This window comes from Taudactylus pleione, unplaced genomic scaffold (assembly GCF_031769625.1).
Source record: "Taudactylus pleione unplaced genomic scaffold, aTauple2 ptg000685l, whole genome shotgun sequence".
In the NCBI taxonomy this organism is placed as follows: Eukaryota; Metazoa; Chordata; class Amphibia; order Anura; family Myobatrachidae; genus Taudactylus; species Taudactylus pleione.
Window position 1 is genome coordinate 1,096,668 of NW_028285087.1, and position 18,372 is coordinate 1,115,039.

Here is an 18,372-nt window from a genome sequence, read left to right on the forward strand (position 1 = left end):
AGCGCTCAGCGCTCGCGACCGACTCTGAATGAGGTCCAGAGTCCCGCCCACATGGTAACATACAAGATGGCAGCTTGCACTTAATGAGATTTACCAATGCGGACTGTATAATACACAGGGTATCGAGTCGTTTATCGTAGCCCTCCTTCAAGGGAGTTGCTCCCCATTACTGCTTTGTGGCTGAGGGTTAGATCACTTTGCATCATTCATGTATTACTGTATAAATATTCACGCTATGCTCAGACTGTTCTCCCTGATCGGACGATACGCCAGAAGCATAACGTTATCTTCTATGATTACGTCGCCTTTGTGATCAGTGAATAATCTACAGGGTTCCGTCATGTGTGATGCTGCAGCGTTCTGTAGGGATGCTCAGTAGGGACGTACCTGCACCATTAATACAGAATAGCTGCAGATTCAGCAGCGGGTCACAGTGTAACCAGAGTAAATAGGAGACACACTGTACATAACAATAGGAAATGGACCATTTTCAACTATTTCTGATCTCTGTTCGGCAGGGGGCCCGGGAGAAGGGGCCCTGACCTCCGTTTCCTTGGCAAGAGCAGGGCTTATTGTATACACACATGCAGTATATGTGTTATTATAGGTCGTGAACCATAGTTAGAGATTTTCTCTGATGTAAAATGCTGCACAGATTCTGGCGCCGGGCCATGGTCTGCGGATCGGGCGTATTCTTCAGGAATGTGCTTTAGGGCGACAAGAGAGCTCATTCCTGTAACTGCATATAAGATAGGGAATCCCAGTGCTAACATCCTTAGTTATGGAGGATATTATGGACATTAGTTACTGAGGAAATTATGGAGATAATGAGTCCGTAATTTGAGGTTATTGTCACAAAGAGTTCTGCTGAATATGGTGGAACAACCACATTGTCACAAGAGTCTGAAAAATGGCCGACAATCTCCTCTACCAAGAAGTAGAGCGCACCACAGAGCACTCATTGCACGTCCATAGGACCCAAAGAGTAGTATTGTGGTGAATATGTCATGTCTAATGCAAGCGGTGTATCAGTTGATCTTGTTGGTTGTTACGATAATATTCATGACTGTGAGACCTTTGAACTGCGCACTCTGGGCGATCAGTAACGGTTCCACCACGTCGACGTCCTCGTGGCCGGCCTCTAGGCGTGTTTGGTGTAAACACAGCGGGGAGAAGTGAATAATGAAACAACACAGCAGTCTGTGATTGAGGCCCCCGCAAGTCGCGCTGATATATGTGGCTGCAAATAGCTGTCACAGTTTCCAGACCTCCCAGCAGGTCACATGTTCTGCCTGTGTATGCCTCTAGGGGCATCAGACGCATGCGCAGTGCAAAAACATCCTGAATGTAGCCATTTCTGTGCGTGGCACTGAATGAGGCCCAAAGTCAGCAAACTGTTGGGGGTTTGTGTGCTACCTCAATAACCTATAAGCGTGACCAAGCTACTGGGACTGCAGCCAATCCAGCCACACACGGAGCAACAGACTGGAGACAATTGTCTGTTGAGGGCACCAGATGGAAATTAAATGTTCCCTGACCTCAAAGAACCACAGAGGGGGTCATCGGCCCCCCAGATTTTATAGTGGGATTGTGATAATTATTAATGACAGTTTGGATCTCCATGTTAGAAAAAGGTGGTTTAAAACACTAAAATTCACCAATCAGGTCTGTTTACGTGTCACAATATTAGGGCTCGTGCTCCAAAAAAGATTTTGGGGGCTTTCTTGACACTGCCTGATGGGAATTCTGCACGCCACATTTTAGCTGTAACCCCGTTTGTGTGTGGACAAGCAGAAGTCATTGGAATTAATGATCCCTATTTTGTTCAGACGGTTCACAAAATATTTGCTCACAGAGAACATGTGCCAAATGCTTCAAAAGTCTCATTGCCTGAGCTTAGTGCATGGTGATAGTGCATGGTGTTAGTGCATGGTGTTAGTGCATGGTGTTAGTGCATGGTGTTAGTGCATGGTGTTAGTGCATGGTGTTAGTGCATGGTGTTAGTGCATGGTGTTAGTGCATGGTGTTAGTGCATGGTGTTTCTGAGCATGGTGTTTCTGAGCATGGTGTTAGAGCATGGTGTTAGAGCATGGTGTTAGAGCATGGTGTTTGATACATTGGGGGCGAATTGTTTTATCGCAACCTACCTACCGTCTAAAGTAACGGGAGATCGGGGGGCGATATTCAATTGTGTCTGGGTGCCCATGCTATATCGCGCATGTTGCGCCCAAAAGAGACAAGGTTTAGCGGCTAAACCTGTCTAAAGTCCTGGTTAGGGCGCCCAAATCCAAGTCTTATGTCATAGTTCTGCTCACCACCTCAGGAGGGTGCGAAAACATTTGAATTCCCCCCCATTGTATAATAACCAATGTAACAAGATAACAATACTATTGAGAACAGGGTTGTGCTGATGTCATACCCTCAGCTCTGTTCATGACGTCTACATTCTGCAACCCTTACAGAGGAAACTTTATACTCGTGAGATCCCACGATTATAATTATGCACGCGACTCCAAGGGCAGAGAGTACACATGTACCGCGTTTTTATCCAATCCTGAATAAGGTCTACAGGGCGCTTTGCAAAACAGGCTAATAAGATATAGTGTAAGAATTACGCCTCGTATTGCCGCAGATGTGTCACCAAGAAGTGCTGCGCTCTAACTTCTAATAAACCATTTACACATCTGTTTAACACGAAAACTATTTGACAGACTTGAGAGGCCAATGTACAGGAAAACAGGGTCTCTGCTGCCCCCTTCTGACAGAAATAGGTCCTACAGTCCCGAGTATATTATCACAATCATTATTACAATTAAGTTTTTTTTACCAGACTACAAACAACACACATTGTTATGCTCAGTTTAAAGATAATAGTTAATGTTCGATAATAAAATGTGTAGAGTTTGTATGTTCTCCCCGTGCTTGCGTGGGTATCCTCCAGGTGCTCCCGTTTCCTCCCACAATCCAAAAATATACTGGTGGAATTTAGGGGTCTATGTACAAAGTCTTGGAGAGAGATGAAGTGAATTGAGATAAAGTACCAACCAATCAGCTCCTAACTGTAATTTTTCAAACACAGTCTGTAACGTGACAGTTAAGAGTTGGTACTTATTCTCCATCAACTTTAGCTCTCTCCAAAGCTTAGTACATAGAACATGTGTGCGCTAAATAAGTAACTGTTAGTAAATAAGTCAATCATAAAAGAAATAAATGAGTAAATGAAGATGTTACAGCATAGTATGAGTAGTACGCAGATTTGTGGGGTATTTTGTATGGTAGCTGAGATACACAGACAGTCGGGTGTGGATTGAAAGATCTACAGTATCTAGATACACGATCAATAGTTCAACACCAAATGGTGGACAGTAACAGGTAGACAGAGTCCAAAGGTCGACAGGGCCAAATGGTCATCAGTTAAAAAGGTAGACATGGACAAATGTCGACATGGTCAAAGGGTTTAAAAAGTTGACATACAAATGGTCGACACAGACAATGTGGACACTTTTTTGTTTTGTTATTTTAATCCAAATCCTCACCGTAACCCTCATCCTAGTCCTTAACCCTAACCCTCCCTTGGTGCCTAACCCTAACCCTCCCCCCTAACCCTCTGCCAAGTGCCTAACCCTAACCCTAAAAATTATGAAAAAAAAAAAAGTAGACCATCTCTGTATCGACCTTTTAACCCTGTTGACCTTAGTCCATGTCAACATTGTAATTGTCAACCATTTGACCCTGTCAACCTTTAGACCCTGTCTATCTACTGCCTATCACCCATTTGGTGTCGACCTATCAGCTGTCTACAACACACTGTAGATCCTCCATCCCTGTACCAGATAGTCAGTGTTGGCGTCTCGTACTCCACTAGCACTGAGCACACTGGTGCCCACGTTACGCAGCAGATTAGTGCTGACAGCTCCAGTAGGATGTTTGGGAAACAGGGAATCGCCAGAGGGAGCAGCATTAGGGAAATCACTGTTATAGGTACATAACAGCATAATGTATATACAGTACTACAGAGCTTCCATATAATCTCCCCACAGTACAGACTCCGCTGGTATCTCTCCGCACAATCATCAGAGCATAAACCCCATCAGGACAGGAGGACAACCCCCATCATTTACCTCCAGCACCTTCCCAGTGATGAACTCGTGGCACGCTTCACACTTCACCCCAAACAACACCTGATAGTCCTTTTCACAGTACGGGGACCCCTCCCTGGGCAAAAGAGAAGAGGCAAAAACAGCTTAGAAAAAAATCTGATGTAGGTGTTCAGTTACATGAATGAAATGTGGTCATTACTCTGCGTATCAGTCATTCAGGGAAGGGGCAACTGTAACCTGGATATCTGTGTCCCCTCAGCCAGAATCTCCAATCCAGTCTCTATTGCTGCCTTGCCCAATGCACCAACAACACTCATGACTGTATAGACCAGCTTGTTTATTGCATCTCTAAATTACTGGCTTAATGGTTAAGTGCTCCGGTACTAGCGTGCAGGGAGACTGAAAAATTTGCTGGAAACCAGGGGGCATATTTACTATAGTTCAATTTTGGATCCTGTTCGATTTTCCATTCGATTTTGGTTCGATTTTGATATAGGAGATTTACTAAAGCCCAAATTGAATGTCAAACAGAAAACTGAATTTAATTTCAAACTGAATTTCTGCAAAACATCGATGTTTTCCCATAGAAGAATATAGGATCCCTTCATTTACTAACATTCAATTTGCAAATCAAATGTAAACCGAACTCAAAATCGAACTTCAAATCCCCAAATGAATACTCCCGCTTCATGCTTTTATTTTTAGCATGAGCAGTTCTATTTGACACAGATGCAGGCATAGATCAGTGAGATGCATGCATGTATTTTTGTGTAAAAAGCTTAAGTGTTAATTAAAAAAAAAAAATTACGTGGGGTCCACCCCTCAAAGCACAACTAGCCCCGGACTTTACATAGCCAGTCCTGGTTGTGCAAATACAGGGAGGGGACTTAGCGCAACCAGCATCAGGCTCTGAGCCGGTCCTGGTTCTAGAAATACAGGGGGAAAAATGAGTAGGGTTCCCTTGTAATTTCCATAACCAGCACCTGGCTATTTCTAGCCCAGCCAAGGAAACCCTACCACCGGGTCCCCTGGCCAAAGCATTACCCCTGACCGCTAGTCAGTCCAGGCCGGGGATCCCTGGAAAGTTGGGGACCCCCCGAATAAAGTGGTCCCCCTCTCCAGGGCATCCCAGGCCTGGGCTGACAGCCTGGGGCTATCCCCGGCACCCCTGGGCGGTGGGTGCCGGGTTGATAGTGTAAAATGTGTGTAAAAATAGAAGTGAAAACATTTTAACAGTAGAACAGTAGAACATGAGCATGCAAAATCAAACATCAAATTCTTAAAATCAACCAAAATCGAATGCAAAATCGAATATTAGTAAATGAGGGATTTGCTAAGGGATTTTGCAGTTCAATTTCAATTCGATTTCAGTTGATTTTATAGATTCCTAAAATTGAATACCAAATTGAACCTTAGTAAATTTACCCCCAGGGCTGAAATATTGTCATTGATTCATTTTGTTCAGTATAAATTGAAAAGCTTGTGAGCCAGGCCCTCTTATCTCTTCTTCTCTCTTGTTCTATTACTGTTTTGTTACCAATTATAAAGTTAAACAGAGTTCTGGTGCTACGTAAGTAAATGTTAATAAACAATGATAAATAATAAAGAATGAGTCCCTACTTAGGTTTTAGATGATATATTCTTGCGCAGGAAACTTTGGGAGAAAATATGTTTGGAAAGCTGTTGTTGCCTCCATAATCCACTAGATGGTGGTAATGCTAAACAAACAGCCAACTATATTTACTGGATAGTGGCAACAGATGGGCCTCTGACATTGTGCCCCTCTCTGCTTTATGTCATGGGGAGGTGTGTGCAAGTGAGGGGCATGTGTGGACATTTAGGGATGAGTGATTTGGGGAAGCTGCTAACCATTGCTAAGATTATGGGGTCCATTTATGAATGATCATGATTTGCAATCTGATCTGGGGGCAAAATTTCCACCCATGATCGCATTTGCAGGATGCGATCATATCGGCCGACTCGAAGGGACAGGGGCTAACAAAGCCACTGCCATTGCTATGGAACCCTGTCCTGGCTAATTATGCGATGTGTGTAGCACGTAGGCTACAGCCATCTTCAGATAGCGTTAGCCAATCTCCAGAATGCATCGCATTTCAGAGGTTGGTAAATATGGCAGCATCGCATCCCCCATAGAAACCTATGGGCGTTGCGGCTGCCAACTGGAATGGGGGGATCGCAGCAGGTCTCGGAGACACCTGCTACGATCCCTCTGTTATCCATTGAGGGGATACTAAATATTTGCGGTTATCTGCAAATCAGTCCCCCTGACAAAAGGGCCAAACCTTAACCTTTAGGGGCGCATTTATCAATTAATATTTGCGGGTTATTCCCTGAAAACGGGTGTTTTCGGGGAATAAGCCGCAATTATTTATTTGATAAATGCGCCCCTTAGGGTAATATTTGGCCCTTTTGAAGAGGGCTGATATTATCGGCCACTTGTGTAAATCAAAACTGAATTAATAGGTAAGAGGATGGATGAGGGCAGGGTAGCAATAGAGACATTAAACATACTAAGTTGTCATATATAGGATTATGCTATAGTTATACTGGGGGGTTTGGGGTAGAAATAATGTCCAGCTTTTAGGACTATAGAACGATCATATTCTTATTTCCTGGTTAATCTATTGAGCCTCTTATACCAGCTAAATAATTGAGCCCAGGAATTATCCATCCAGATACCAGTTTCCATCATACTGTAATATCACCGCATGGATTTTATTAGTGGAAAAGGAGTAAGAAGCTGTTTAAATCTCTTCCATTAGGGGATGAATCTTTATTCTACTATACTGTACTTATCGTTATCTCTCTTTTAGACGTTTACACCCTTACTGACTGTTGTGTTCATGAGGTTTAGTCTATGACCAGATGTAGAGACAGAAACAAAGTGTAGATGTCACAGAAAACGGCAAAATACGAATCACATTCCAACCACATAAAAGGCAATTAGTACTCAGGTATGTGTAATAGTCACTGATGTGTATGTGTCCTGTGAATGACATGTATTAGCGGTGCAGGGCAGACTCACTTGCTAATGTACTCTCCGGTTAGGACCTTGGCGCAGGCTTTGCATTTAAAGCATCCCAGGTGCCATTGCTTATCCAGTGCTAGTAAGGCCTGTCCGTTCTTAATGTCCCTGCCGCAGCCCGCACAACCTGCAAACCAAACAGCCGGGAGATTGAATTAGCATTTCAGTGTCCAGACATTTCTGTGCAACGTTACCCTTACAGTCCCCATCCACCGCTGAGAGGAGATCCGCCGCTGGTGGAACCGCATATTGCCGTGCTCAGATATAGCAGCTGACCATGATTGGGAAGTGCCTGCGGACATCTTTTTGAGCACACGACAGCCAGCACGGTACCCCATGCTAAAGCGAGTTTCCATCTGTGTATGCGGAAGACCGCACCACGCTCACTGTCTTCCCGTGTGCAACTGTCCATCCGCACTTGCGCTCTCCGTCCGTGTGCGTATGGCATGGTGCGGCACATGCATAGTTGACGATCGCTTTGTACGGCGCATGCGCAGTTTGCAGATATCAGCGCGATCTGTCTGCATTTCCACTTGCTTCCAACTTAGAATCAGCCCATTTAATTTTTTTTATGCCCAGAACCGGAAGGTTTCAGGTTTGTGGATCTGGAATAGCCAGAATCTGCAAGGGGCACAGAGCATTTAAGAGGAGCAGTGGTTCTCAAACTCGGTCCTCAGGACCCCACACAGGTCACGTTTTCCAGGTCACCCAGCAGGAGCACAGGTGTAGTCATTACTCACTGACACATTTTAAAAGATCCTCAGGTGGAGCTAATTATTTCACTTGCGAATCTGTGAGGAGACTTGGAAAACATGCACTGTTTGGGGTCCTGAGGACCGAGTTTGAGAACTTGTGAAGTAGAGTTTATTCATCACCATGATTAATGGGAATTCAAAATGTTAGTGTTAAGGATACAACGCTCTGCATGTCTGTGCTCATAGAGAAGAGACACTGCTGGATAAACCTTGTACAGACACTCAGGAATTACACAAATTCTGTGGCTGGGTGACTTCAAGCCTGGATTTCACCTGGTTTTAATGAGCCACAGAACCTGTGTAATCCATGAGTGTCCCGGGTTAAAGGGATGATATGGTAAGCCTATGTACAGTATATAAAGGGATGATATGGTAAGCCTATGTACAGTATATAAAGGGATGATATGGTAAGCCTATGTACAGTATATAAAGGGATGATATGGTAAGCCTATGTACAGTATATAAAGGGATGATATGGTAAGCCTATGTACAGTATATAAAGGGATGATATGGTAAGCCTATGTACAGTATATAAAGGGATGATATGGTAAGCCTATGTACAGTATATAAAGGGATAGTATGGTAAGCCTATGTACAGTATATAAAGGGATGATATGGTAAGCCTATGTACAGTATATAAAGGGATGATATGGTAAGCCTATGTACAGTATATAAAGGGATGATATGGTAAGCCTATGTACAGTATATAAAGGGATGATATGGTAAGCCTATGTACAGTATATAAAGGGATGATATGGTAAGCCTATGTACAGTATATAAAGGGATGATATGGTAAGCCTATGTACAGTATATAAAGGGATGATATGGTAAGCCTATGTACAGTATATAAAGGGATAGTATGGTAAGCCTATGTACAGTATATAAAGGGATGATATGGTAAGCCTATGTACAGTATATAAAGGGATGATATGGTAAGCCTATGTACAGTATATAAAGGGATGATATGTTAAGCCTATGTACAGTATATAAAGGGATGATATGGTAAGCCTATGTACAGTATATAAAGGGATGATATGGTAAGCCTATGTACAGTATATAAAGGGATAGTATGGTAAGCCTATGTACAGTATATAAAGGGATGATATGGTAAGCCTATGTACAGTATATAAAGGGATGATATGGTAAGCCTATGTACAGTATATAAAGGGATGATATGGTAAGCCTATGTACAGTATATAAAGGGATGATATGGTAAGCCTATGTACAGTATATAAAGGGATGATATGGTAAGCCTATGTACAGTATATAAAGGGATGATATGGTAAGCCTATGTACAGTATATAAAGGGATAGTATGGTAAGCCTATGTACAGTACATAAAGGGATGATATGGTAAGCCTATGTGCAGTATATAAAGGGATGATATGGTAAGCCTATGTACAGTATATAAAGGGATAGTATGGTAAGCCTATGTACAGTATATAAAGGGATGATATGGTAAGCCTATGTACAGTATATAAAGGGATGATATGGTAAGCCTATGTACAGTATATAAAGGGATGATATGGTAAGCCTATGTACAGTATATAAAGGGATGATATGGTAAGCCTATGTACAGTATATAAAGGGATGATATGGTAAGCCTATGTACAGTATATAAAGGGATGATATGGTAAGCCTATGTACAGTATATAAAGGGATGATATGGTAAGCCTATGTACAGTATATAAAGGGATGATATGGTAAGCCTATGTACAGTATATAAAGGGATGATATGGTAAGCCTATGTACAGTATATAAAGGGATGATATGGTAAGCCTATGTACAGTATATAAAGGGATAGTATGGTAAGCCTATGTACAGTATATAAAGGGATAGTATGGTAAGCCTATGTACAGTATATAAAGGGATGATATGGTAAGCCTATGTACAGTATATAAAGGGATAGTATGGTAAGCCTATGTACAGTATATAAAGGGATGATATGGTAAGCCTATGTACAGTATATAAAAGGATGATATGGTAAGCCTATGTACAGTATATAAAGGGATGATATGGTAAGCCTATGTACAGTATATAAAGGGATGATATGGTAAGCCTATGTACAGTATATAAAGGGATGATATGGTAAGCCTATGTACAGTATATAAAGGGATGATATGGTAAGCCTATGTACAGTATATAAAGGGATGATATGGTAAGCCTATGTACAGTATATAAAGGGATGATATGGTAAGCCTATGTACAGTATATAAAGGGATGATATGGTAAGCCTATGTACAGTATATAAAGGGATGATATGGTAAGCCTATGTACAGTATATAAAGGGATGATATGGTAAGCCTATGTACAGTATATAAAGGGATGATATGGTAAGCCTATGTACAGTATATAAAGGGATGATATGGTAAGCCTATGTACAGTATATAAAGGGATGATATGGTAAGCCTATGTACAGTATATAAAGGGATGATATGGTAAGCCTATGTACAGTATATAAAGGGATGATATGGTAAGCCTATGTACAGTATATAAAGGGATGATATGGTAAGCCTACGCAAGCAGGACATAGACATAACTGCAGCATTTTGTTCTCTAGCTTCCCAATGACTACTCTCACAGACAGTTATACTGAAGGGGGGCTCTGCGGTGAGAGACACAGCCACTAGGTGGCACAGTCACAACACTTATGCACATTGCACAGTACCTGTCCCCCAGTAGCCTAATTGAACAAAGTGCATGAGATCTGTGTGGACAGGCAGGGACCCTGCTCTGTGTAATCTCATACGTGAACTAGGAGGATGCAATTTGACAAGCTTGTTAGAAATGTTTGGGCATTAGTCTGTGCATAATGAGCAGCCCAGGGTATTATGGGAAAGAGAAACAGCTAAAATAAAACTGCGACAAAACTACCAAACCCACTGTGCAAGGCGGGGGGGGGGGGGCTATTACACCCATCCCTCTCAGCAGCCAAAAGCTTTCTGGTGCTCACTGGTGATTTTTACCAAACAGAGACTTCATTATACATCAGACAAAGAAGAAAAATAGTATAGCAGAAAATAAAGATATACAGTATATAGTCTGCGACTTTCAGGCATCAGCGAGGCTCGTTTGTTGTTTTAAAGAGGCAATCATTTAAAAGGCAAACCAACATCATTTTGCCTTTTAAATGATTGCCCCTTTAAAACATTGGGCAAACTCGCCGATACCTGAAAGTCGCAGTCTTTTACATTTACTCCAAGATCGTTGTCCCTCTAAATGAAGGACAGTATAGGGGAGGCTATGAACAGATAAAGGCCCATATTCAATTTGAGGCGAAAAGTCCGGATCCGCGATGCTTTTTCGCCGATGACGTCATTTTCACCTGTTTTGCTTTTATCCCGTATTCAATTTGAAAGACTTTCCGCCTAGGCAAAAAGTCAATGCAATGTACTAGGCGGAAAAGTTTCACCTATGAATAGCAGGTGGGAAAGAGTGCAGAATTGGGGTGTTGGGTGCAACGTTGCGGGAACCTCCCTGCAGCCTTCAGACAGTCCCCGAAAAGGTAAACTGTGTCAAAAAATAAAAAAACACACTTTAGGACACCCCAAAAAATTACTTTGAAAAAGGGGGCGAAAAAAAAAAAAGTTGGGGGACAAACTTAAAAACTAGCGAACTTGACTCTGGGGGTCCCCAAGTATGCCCCAGGTGGTTTTTTTATTGCAAGTGCTTGCGGCAGGTGGATTTTTCACCATTTTTTCAACTTCACATTAGCAACTTTTAAATATGCTGACCCCCTTTTCAAGTACCCCAAATTTGCTGGGATAAGTTATTTTCTGCAAAAAAATACTCCAGAATACTATTCTGCACCACGTATAGAAAAACGCTATTTAGCAGCTATTGAGCCCGTTTAAAAACACCAAATACCTCCAGCAAGCCAAATCGGGGGGTACCATAGCTAACCCCCATGTCACAGCATCTTTTGGGGGGTGTCAGGCTGATTTCCCCAAATCTGACAGTACTTTTCGCCTGTTTAAGTTTCGCCGAGTCCCGTTTTCGCGTACTTTCAAATTGAATACGGGGATAAGCGGCGAAGTAGGCGAAAAGTCCGGGCCGCGAAAAAGTATCGCGGCTTGGCTCAAATTGAGTCGGCTCAAAGTCGGTCACATATACAGCGATTACACTGCACTACGGATGGCCAGCAGAAGGGGCACCCTCGATTTGTTGCGGCATTGCCGCCATCGTGACATGCCTTGCGAAGACATGTGACCATCATTTATAAACCATGTTGGCAACCATTGCAATCCCAACAATGAGTGGCTGAAACATCTCCATCATATCAGAAACACTGATGGTTCCCGATGGCCTTCCCTACACTACGTTGGGGGCTCAGTTTCTGAGAGCACGTTAGCGGTGCTCCCAATTTTTTATCCGAATTGCATCCGAATGTGATCGAATGGGATTCAGACCAAGCCGAATCAGGCCTGGCTTCACTGGCACCTGTGACTGGGGTACACCATTCGTACAGGCAGGAAGCACTTTTCCAAACTGGCAGGTAGTAGCCTGGCCGATTGTGATTAGAATCTTATTGCAAATTATCGTCACTTCAGGCCCAGACGAGCCGCGACACGGTGCAAATGCCCAAAACCGCAGGATGTGGGGACAGATTTACTCTGCAGGAGACGTCTGCTGTCTGGAACGCTGACTGTGAGCAGATATTTCATTATTTGGTTTATATTTATGACTACATTCTATTCTGTTCTAAAACGGTCCTACATGCAGTTGTGTGCCTGAAAACAAGTCCATTGTATTATTAGCAGTACAGAGAAGCTGGCAGTCTCCCATTACTTGGGCACACGCAACCGACATGCCAGGCCCATTGTTCCCGGCTGGACTAATCTGGCTGTTGTGAAAGGTCTCAGAGCCTCTCCCTGTTTTCTCCTGGAGCCAAAGAGAGAACTTCCGGAGAGAGCTGGTGACCTTCACCGGGACCCCCTCTCCCCAGGTGACCTACACTGGGAGAACCCACTCCCTGCCTAACTCACGATGGATGAGACATTGCCCATTACTGATGGAGTGAAGGAGAGATCTCAGTAGCGTTTTACAAGCAGCAATTTCATGTCTTGTGGGACTGAAATGGTTAAATCCTCCCCCAAACTCTGTAATTACTGGTTGTAATGAGGAAGCTCGGAACCAGCCAGTGATAATGTGGGAACCTGCGGAGACAAGTTCCCTGGACGGACTCTGCGTCAGATTATGTTTATCGGTTGTATACTGACATGACCCCCCCCCCGCCCCTACCCCCTGCGCACCCCGGCCAGTCATGGCTGCTGGCTCCTGACTATGAATACTATAACTTTAGGGTCCTGAGAGGAGGGGGTCATCAGCCTTGTAAAGCCCAGCGGTCTGAGACTGCCGCAGTGTATAATGGGGGGGGGGGCTTTACTTAATGCTGCAGGGTTGAGGCTCCTCGTAACGGTCTCTGGGTCACACATTATGGCAAACTCTGCCTTTATAACCTCGTTCCCCACAGACAGCTTAACTCAGTACTTCAGGGCAGCGTTCCAGATATATATGTAACAACACTGTAAGCGATATACATCCAAATGCTTTGATGAAAATTACAGATGATTAATGTAAGGCTACATACGCTCTAGCAATGAAATGCGGGTTTGCAAGCATGTTAAAATGAAAATATAAATGCAAATAAACCCCTCTGCTTTAGTCTACTGCTCCGATATGCACTTACATGCAAGCTTTTAGCTGTGACGTGCCATAACATGGAAGATGCATTCATGCGATAAGTAACACCTATTCTTGTGTATGAAGCCTATTTCCCTATAGCGTGTAAGCCTGCGAGCAGGGCCCTCATACCTCTATGTCTGCCTGTCATTACCCAGTCTTGTTCTATAACTGTCTGTTCCCAATTGTAAAGCGCAACGGAATATGGGCACTATATAAGTAACTAATAATAATAATAATAATACTGCACCGGACCACAACACGAGTGAAACGCATGTAATAAATTGTAAATCTTTATGGTCTTATTTAGAACAATAAATTTTTAATCTCAAATTCGATTACATGTACTTAATTTGTGTTACATCTTAATTTTAATGCCAGCGGGTACAGAGCTTACTTGCATGGGGCAGTCTTCCAGAGGGAATCGGTATGTAATGCTGCCGGATCTATTCCCGACGGACCAAATACCGACGCCCAGTAGTGAAGATCTCGACTAGGGCTGGTAAGTACCCTAACCCTCCCTTAGTGGTGCCTTGCCCTAACCTCCCTGGGGGATGCCTAACCTTAACATCCCCACCAGTGGTGCCTAACCCTAACCTCCCCACCAGTGGTGCCTAACCCTAACCTCCCCACCAGTGGTGCCTAACCCTAACCTCCCCACCAGTGGTGCCTTGCCCTAACCTCCACGGGGGATACCTAACCCTAACATCCCCACCAGTGGTGCCTAACCCTAACCTCCCCACCAGTGGTGCCTAACCCTAACCTCCCCACCAGTGGTGCCTTGCCCTAACCTCCACGGGGGATACCTAACCCTAACATCCCCACCAGTGGTGCCTAACCCTAACCTCCCCACCAGTGGTGCCTAACCCTAACCTCCCCACCAGTGGTGCCTAACCCTAACCTCCCCACCAGTGGTGCCTTGCCCTAACCTCCACAGGGGATACCTAACCCTAACATTCCTACCAGTGGTGCCTAACCCTAACATCCCCACCACTGGTGCCTAACCCTAACCTCCCCACCAGTGGTGCCTAACCCTAACCTCCCCACCAGTGGTGCCTAACCCTAACCTCCCCACCAGTGGTGCCTTGCCCTAACCTCCACGGGGGATACCTAACCCTAACATCCCCACCAGTGGTGCCTAACCCTAACCTCCCCACCAGTGGTGCCTAACCCTAACCTCCCCACCAGTGGTGCCTAACCCTAACCTCCCCACCAGTGGTGCCTTGCCCTAACCTCCACAGGGGATACCTAACCCTAACATTCCTACCAGTGGTGCCTAACCCTAACATCCCCACCACTGGTGCCTAACCCTAACCTCCCCACCAGTGGTGCCTAACCCTAACCTCCCCACCAGTGGTGCCTTGCCCTAACCTCCACGGGGGATACCTAACCCTAACATCCCCACCAGTGGTGCCTAACCCTAACCTCCCCACCAGTGGTGCCTAACCCTAACCTCCCCACCAGTGGTGCCTAACCCTAACCTCCCCACCAGTGGTGCCTTGCCCTAACCTCCACAGGGGATACCTAACCCTAACATTCCTACCAGTGGTGCCTAACCCTAACATCCCCACCACTGGTGCCTAACCCTAACCTCCCCACCAGTGGTGCCTAACCCTAACCTCCCCACCAGTGGTGCCTAACCCTAACCTCCCCACCAGTGGTGCCTAACCCTAACATCCCCACCAGTGGTGCCTAACCCTAACCTCCCCACCAGTGGTGCCTAACCCTAACATCCCCACCAGTGGTACCTAACCCTAACCTCCCCACCAGTGGTGCCTAACCCTAACCTCCCCACCAGTGGTGCCTAACCCTAACTCCACCTTCCCACACCCTAAACCTAACCCTCCCGGGGGGGTGACTAACCCTAGCCCCCCCTTCCCTTAGCCTAAACCTAACCCTCCCAGGTGATGCCTGGCCATAAGTCCACCCGGGGATATCTAAACCTATCCACTCCCCCTCTCCCCCGCGGATAACAGCTCGAAAGCCCCAGCTTACCGTCGTTTGGGATGCTGGGCGTCAGTATTTCGTCATGGGGCTAAAGATAGGCATCGGGATTTAGACGCCTATCTTTAGTCCCTGATCGAGCTTCCAGGGTCGGGATTCGGACGGGCGGCATTCCGGGTGGCGGCATGTTAACTGCATCCCTTCCAGAGGAATATGGCAGCATGCACCAAACAATTTCTGAATGATTTTATAACACATAGTTCTTCTGTTATCGCAACAAGTGTATGTTAGAACAACTCATCATCCCCTATACATTAATAACCTTTCATCCTCTATGAACATACACAATGTACAATGACTGCAGAAACACAAAACCCTGTCTCCAGGGATTGGGATTACTGAGTGCACAGAAAGACTCTCAGTGCATATCGTCCACCCTCAGCATCATTAAACCATTTGATAACGTTCCGGGGCTCTTAGCGAGAACTGCTGCGTGGTTATATCGTTATTAATGATTCAGCTTATCCAGACACTTTGTGAAAAGTCATATTTTTCTGCGAGCTGCAGATCGGCTCCAGTGCTGATGGCAGCAATACGAGAAGGAGTTTAATTACCCGTCTCGCAGGGCGACGGACAAAGCCAGCTCGCTGGATGTTTTTCCACTTCAGTTAACCTTAGAACTCTCCACATGCCAGCGGGTTAACGAGGTAAGGTGGGCCCACAGGGCTACCAGCCTTCCCGGCCCCTGCGACGCCAGCCTGATAATTATTTCACATGCTGCAGCCTAACAGGGAGACTCAAAAGTTACGACCAGTCCAGCAAATGTTCTGCCTGCAAATGCACCTTTAGGATCTCCTGAGAGCCCCTTACAATGGGTGATATTCCTTCTCCTTGCGGAATGGCACACAGGATAAATCTGACAGAGTGAGAGTATAACAAGGAACAAGACAGTAAAATGGTGAGACAAGGGGGGACGTCTCTGAGCTGATTTGGCGTGGTGATGTCCATTAGCAGATGGCAACGCTAACCTCTCATATGCTTATACTGTGCGCTCCAGAGAATCGGCAGAAAGTGGCCGGACAGCTCCACGGCAGCAGCTGAGAGATTCGCTGCACATCTGAAAGGACATTACCGCGGCTCTATAAGTGACACGGTGACATTGCAGCAAGTACAAGGTTCATTTCGCATAAAGCGCAGGTCTGGTCACTGAGCATTTACATAGAAACACTCTTACAGATTGGCGTCACTTTTATCGTGAGTCTAGTTTTACATGAGATAAATGATCACCAGATCTGTATCCTAAGTGCCCACTCAACATAAACTCGCGGCAATAACACAGGACACCTCAGGATAACAAAATACTAAATATAATCAAATTTAAACAAAAAAGTAGTCTACAAAATGCGCAAGTGTGCCCGTACAGCCGCAAGTGCGCCCGCATAGCCGTCCGTATAGCCGCAAGTGCGCCCGTATACCCGCAAGTGCAACTGTATAGCCGCCTGTATAGCCGCAAGTGCGCCCGTATACCCGCAAGTGCATCTGTATAGCCGCAAGTGCGCCCGTATAGCCGCAAGTGCGCCCGTATAGCCGCAAGTGCGCCCGTACAGCCGCAAGTGCGCCCGTACAGCCGCAAGTTCGCCCGTACAGCCGCAAGTGCGTCTGTACAGCCGCAAGTGCAACTGTATAGCCGCAAGGCGCCCGTATAGCCGCAAGTGCGCCCGTATACCCGCAAGTGCATCTGTATAGCCACAAGTGCGCCCGTATAGCCGCAAGTGCCACTGACTATTCACAAGTGCAACTGACTATTCACAAATGTGCCTGGTTATGCGCACGAGTCACCTGTTTTCGGGGTACTGCTTGAATCTGTGTTATATGATGCCAATGCCAGCAGATGGGCACAATTCTCTCTAATGGAACAAGCTTTCAGACGCTATCTGCGGAATGTGCTCACTGAATTGTGCCCACGTACAAAAATGAGATTAGATTTAGATGAGATATATAAATACAACTCAGCGCTTGAGAGGACAATTTACTGGGGTGTCCCGTGCCTTCCGGGGTGCTACAAAGCCGCTTTCATCCTACAAAAGGCCATCATTGTTATGGGCGCTCAGGAGGTGTCGGTAATTGGGAGTTGCCCTATATGTTTTTACCATCCAGGTGCATTTATATTGTGGTGCTTGCGTAAAGCGTCACTGCGTCACGTTTATTATAAAATCCTGAGTTTGGTGTATTGGGTAGTTACCACTCTATAGGGAATTCAATTCAGCGCAAAGAGCCCGCCGGGTAAAATCGCTTCACTGTCAGCCCCAATAGAGGCGCACCGGGAAATGAGCGGTTTGGCTGCTGCAGCAGCAAATCGCATTGAATTAAGGGCCTAATTCAGACCCGTTCGCTAGGATGCAAATCCCGCCATCGCTAGCAAGACATTAGCACGCCCACTATGTCTTGCCGTGTAATCGTGGTGTGTATTTGGACGCCCACTTTCCCTTAGTAACACACTAAGTAACATCGGACCGCAAGCACTGCGAATGCAGCGGTGTGTTTGTCAGCCATGTGACGTGTACGCTGACGCCGCATCTTAATTATGCACGCCCCTGAAACGGCGTTCAAACGCATAGACACTCCTGCGTTCGCAGCACCACACCCCCATTTCCATCGTCCACCCCGTCACCACCCGCAAACAGCACGTCCTGCCTCTCACTCTACCGGGTCGTCTGTGTACAGGGTGCGAGCGCTTCGCGATCGCATGGACTGGTTCGCGCACTGCGTCTCATACGCATGTGCAGATTGCAAACATCGGCAGGCTACGTGCGAAAGCACCCTAGCGAACGGGTCTGAATCAGACC

The 18,372-nt window shown here is 45.5% G+C and overlaps 1 protein-coding gene across 1 annotated transcript in view; it reads right to left on the bottom strand.

The window, feature by feature from the left end:
* ABLIM1 (actin binding LIM protein 1) overlaps positions 1–18,372 on the bottom strand; it is a 278,634-nt gene that overhangs the window by 116,893 nt on the left and 143,369 nt on the right. The window contains exons 5-6 of the mRNA XM_088456046.1: positions 7,147–7,273; positions 4,122–4,215 (exon numbers count right to left, since the gene is read on the bottom strand). Coding sequence (XP_088312172.1) covers positions 4,122–4,215; positions 7,147–7,273 — 221 coding nt within the window. The remainder of the gene's footprint in view (positions 1–4,121; positions 4,216–7,146; positions 7,274–18,372) is intronic.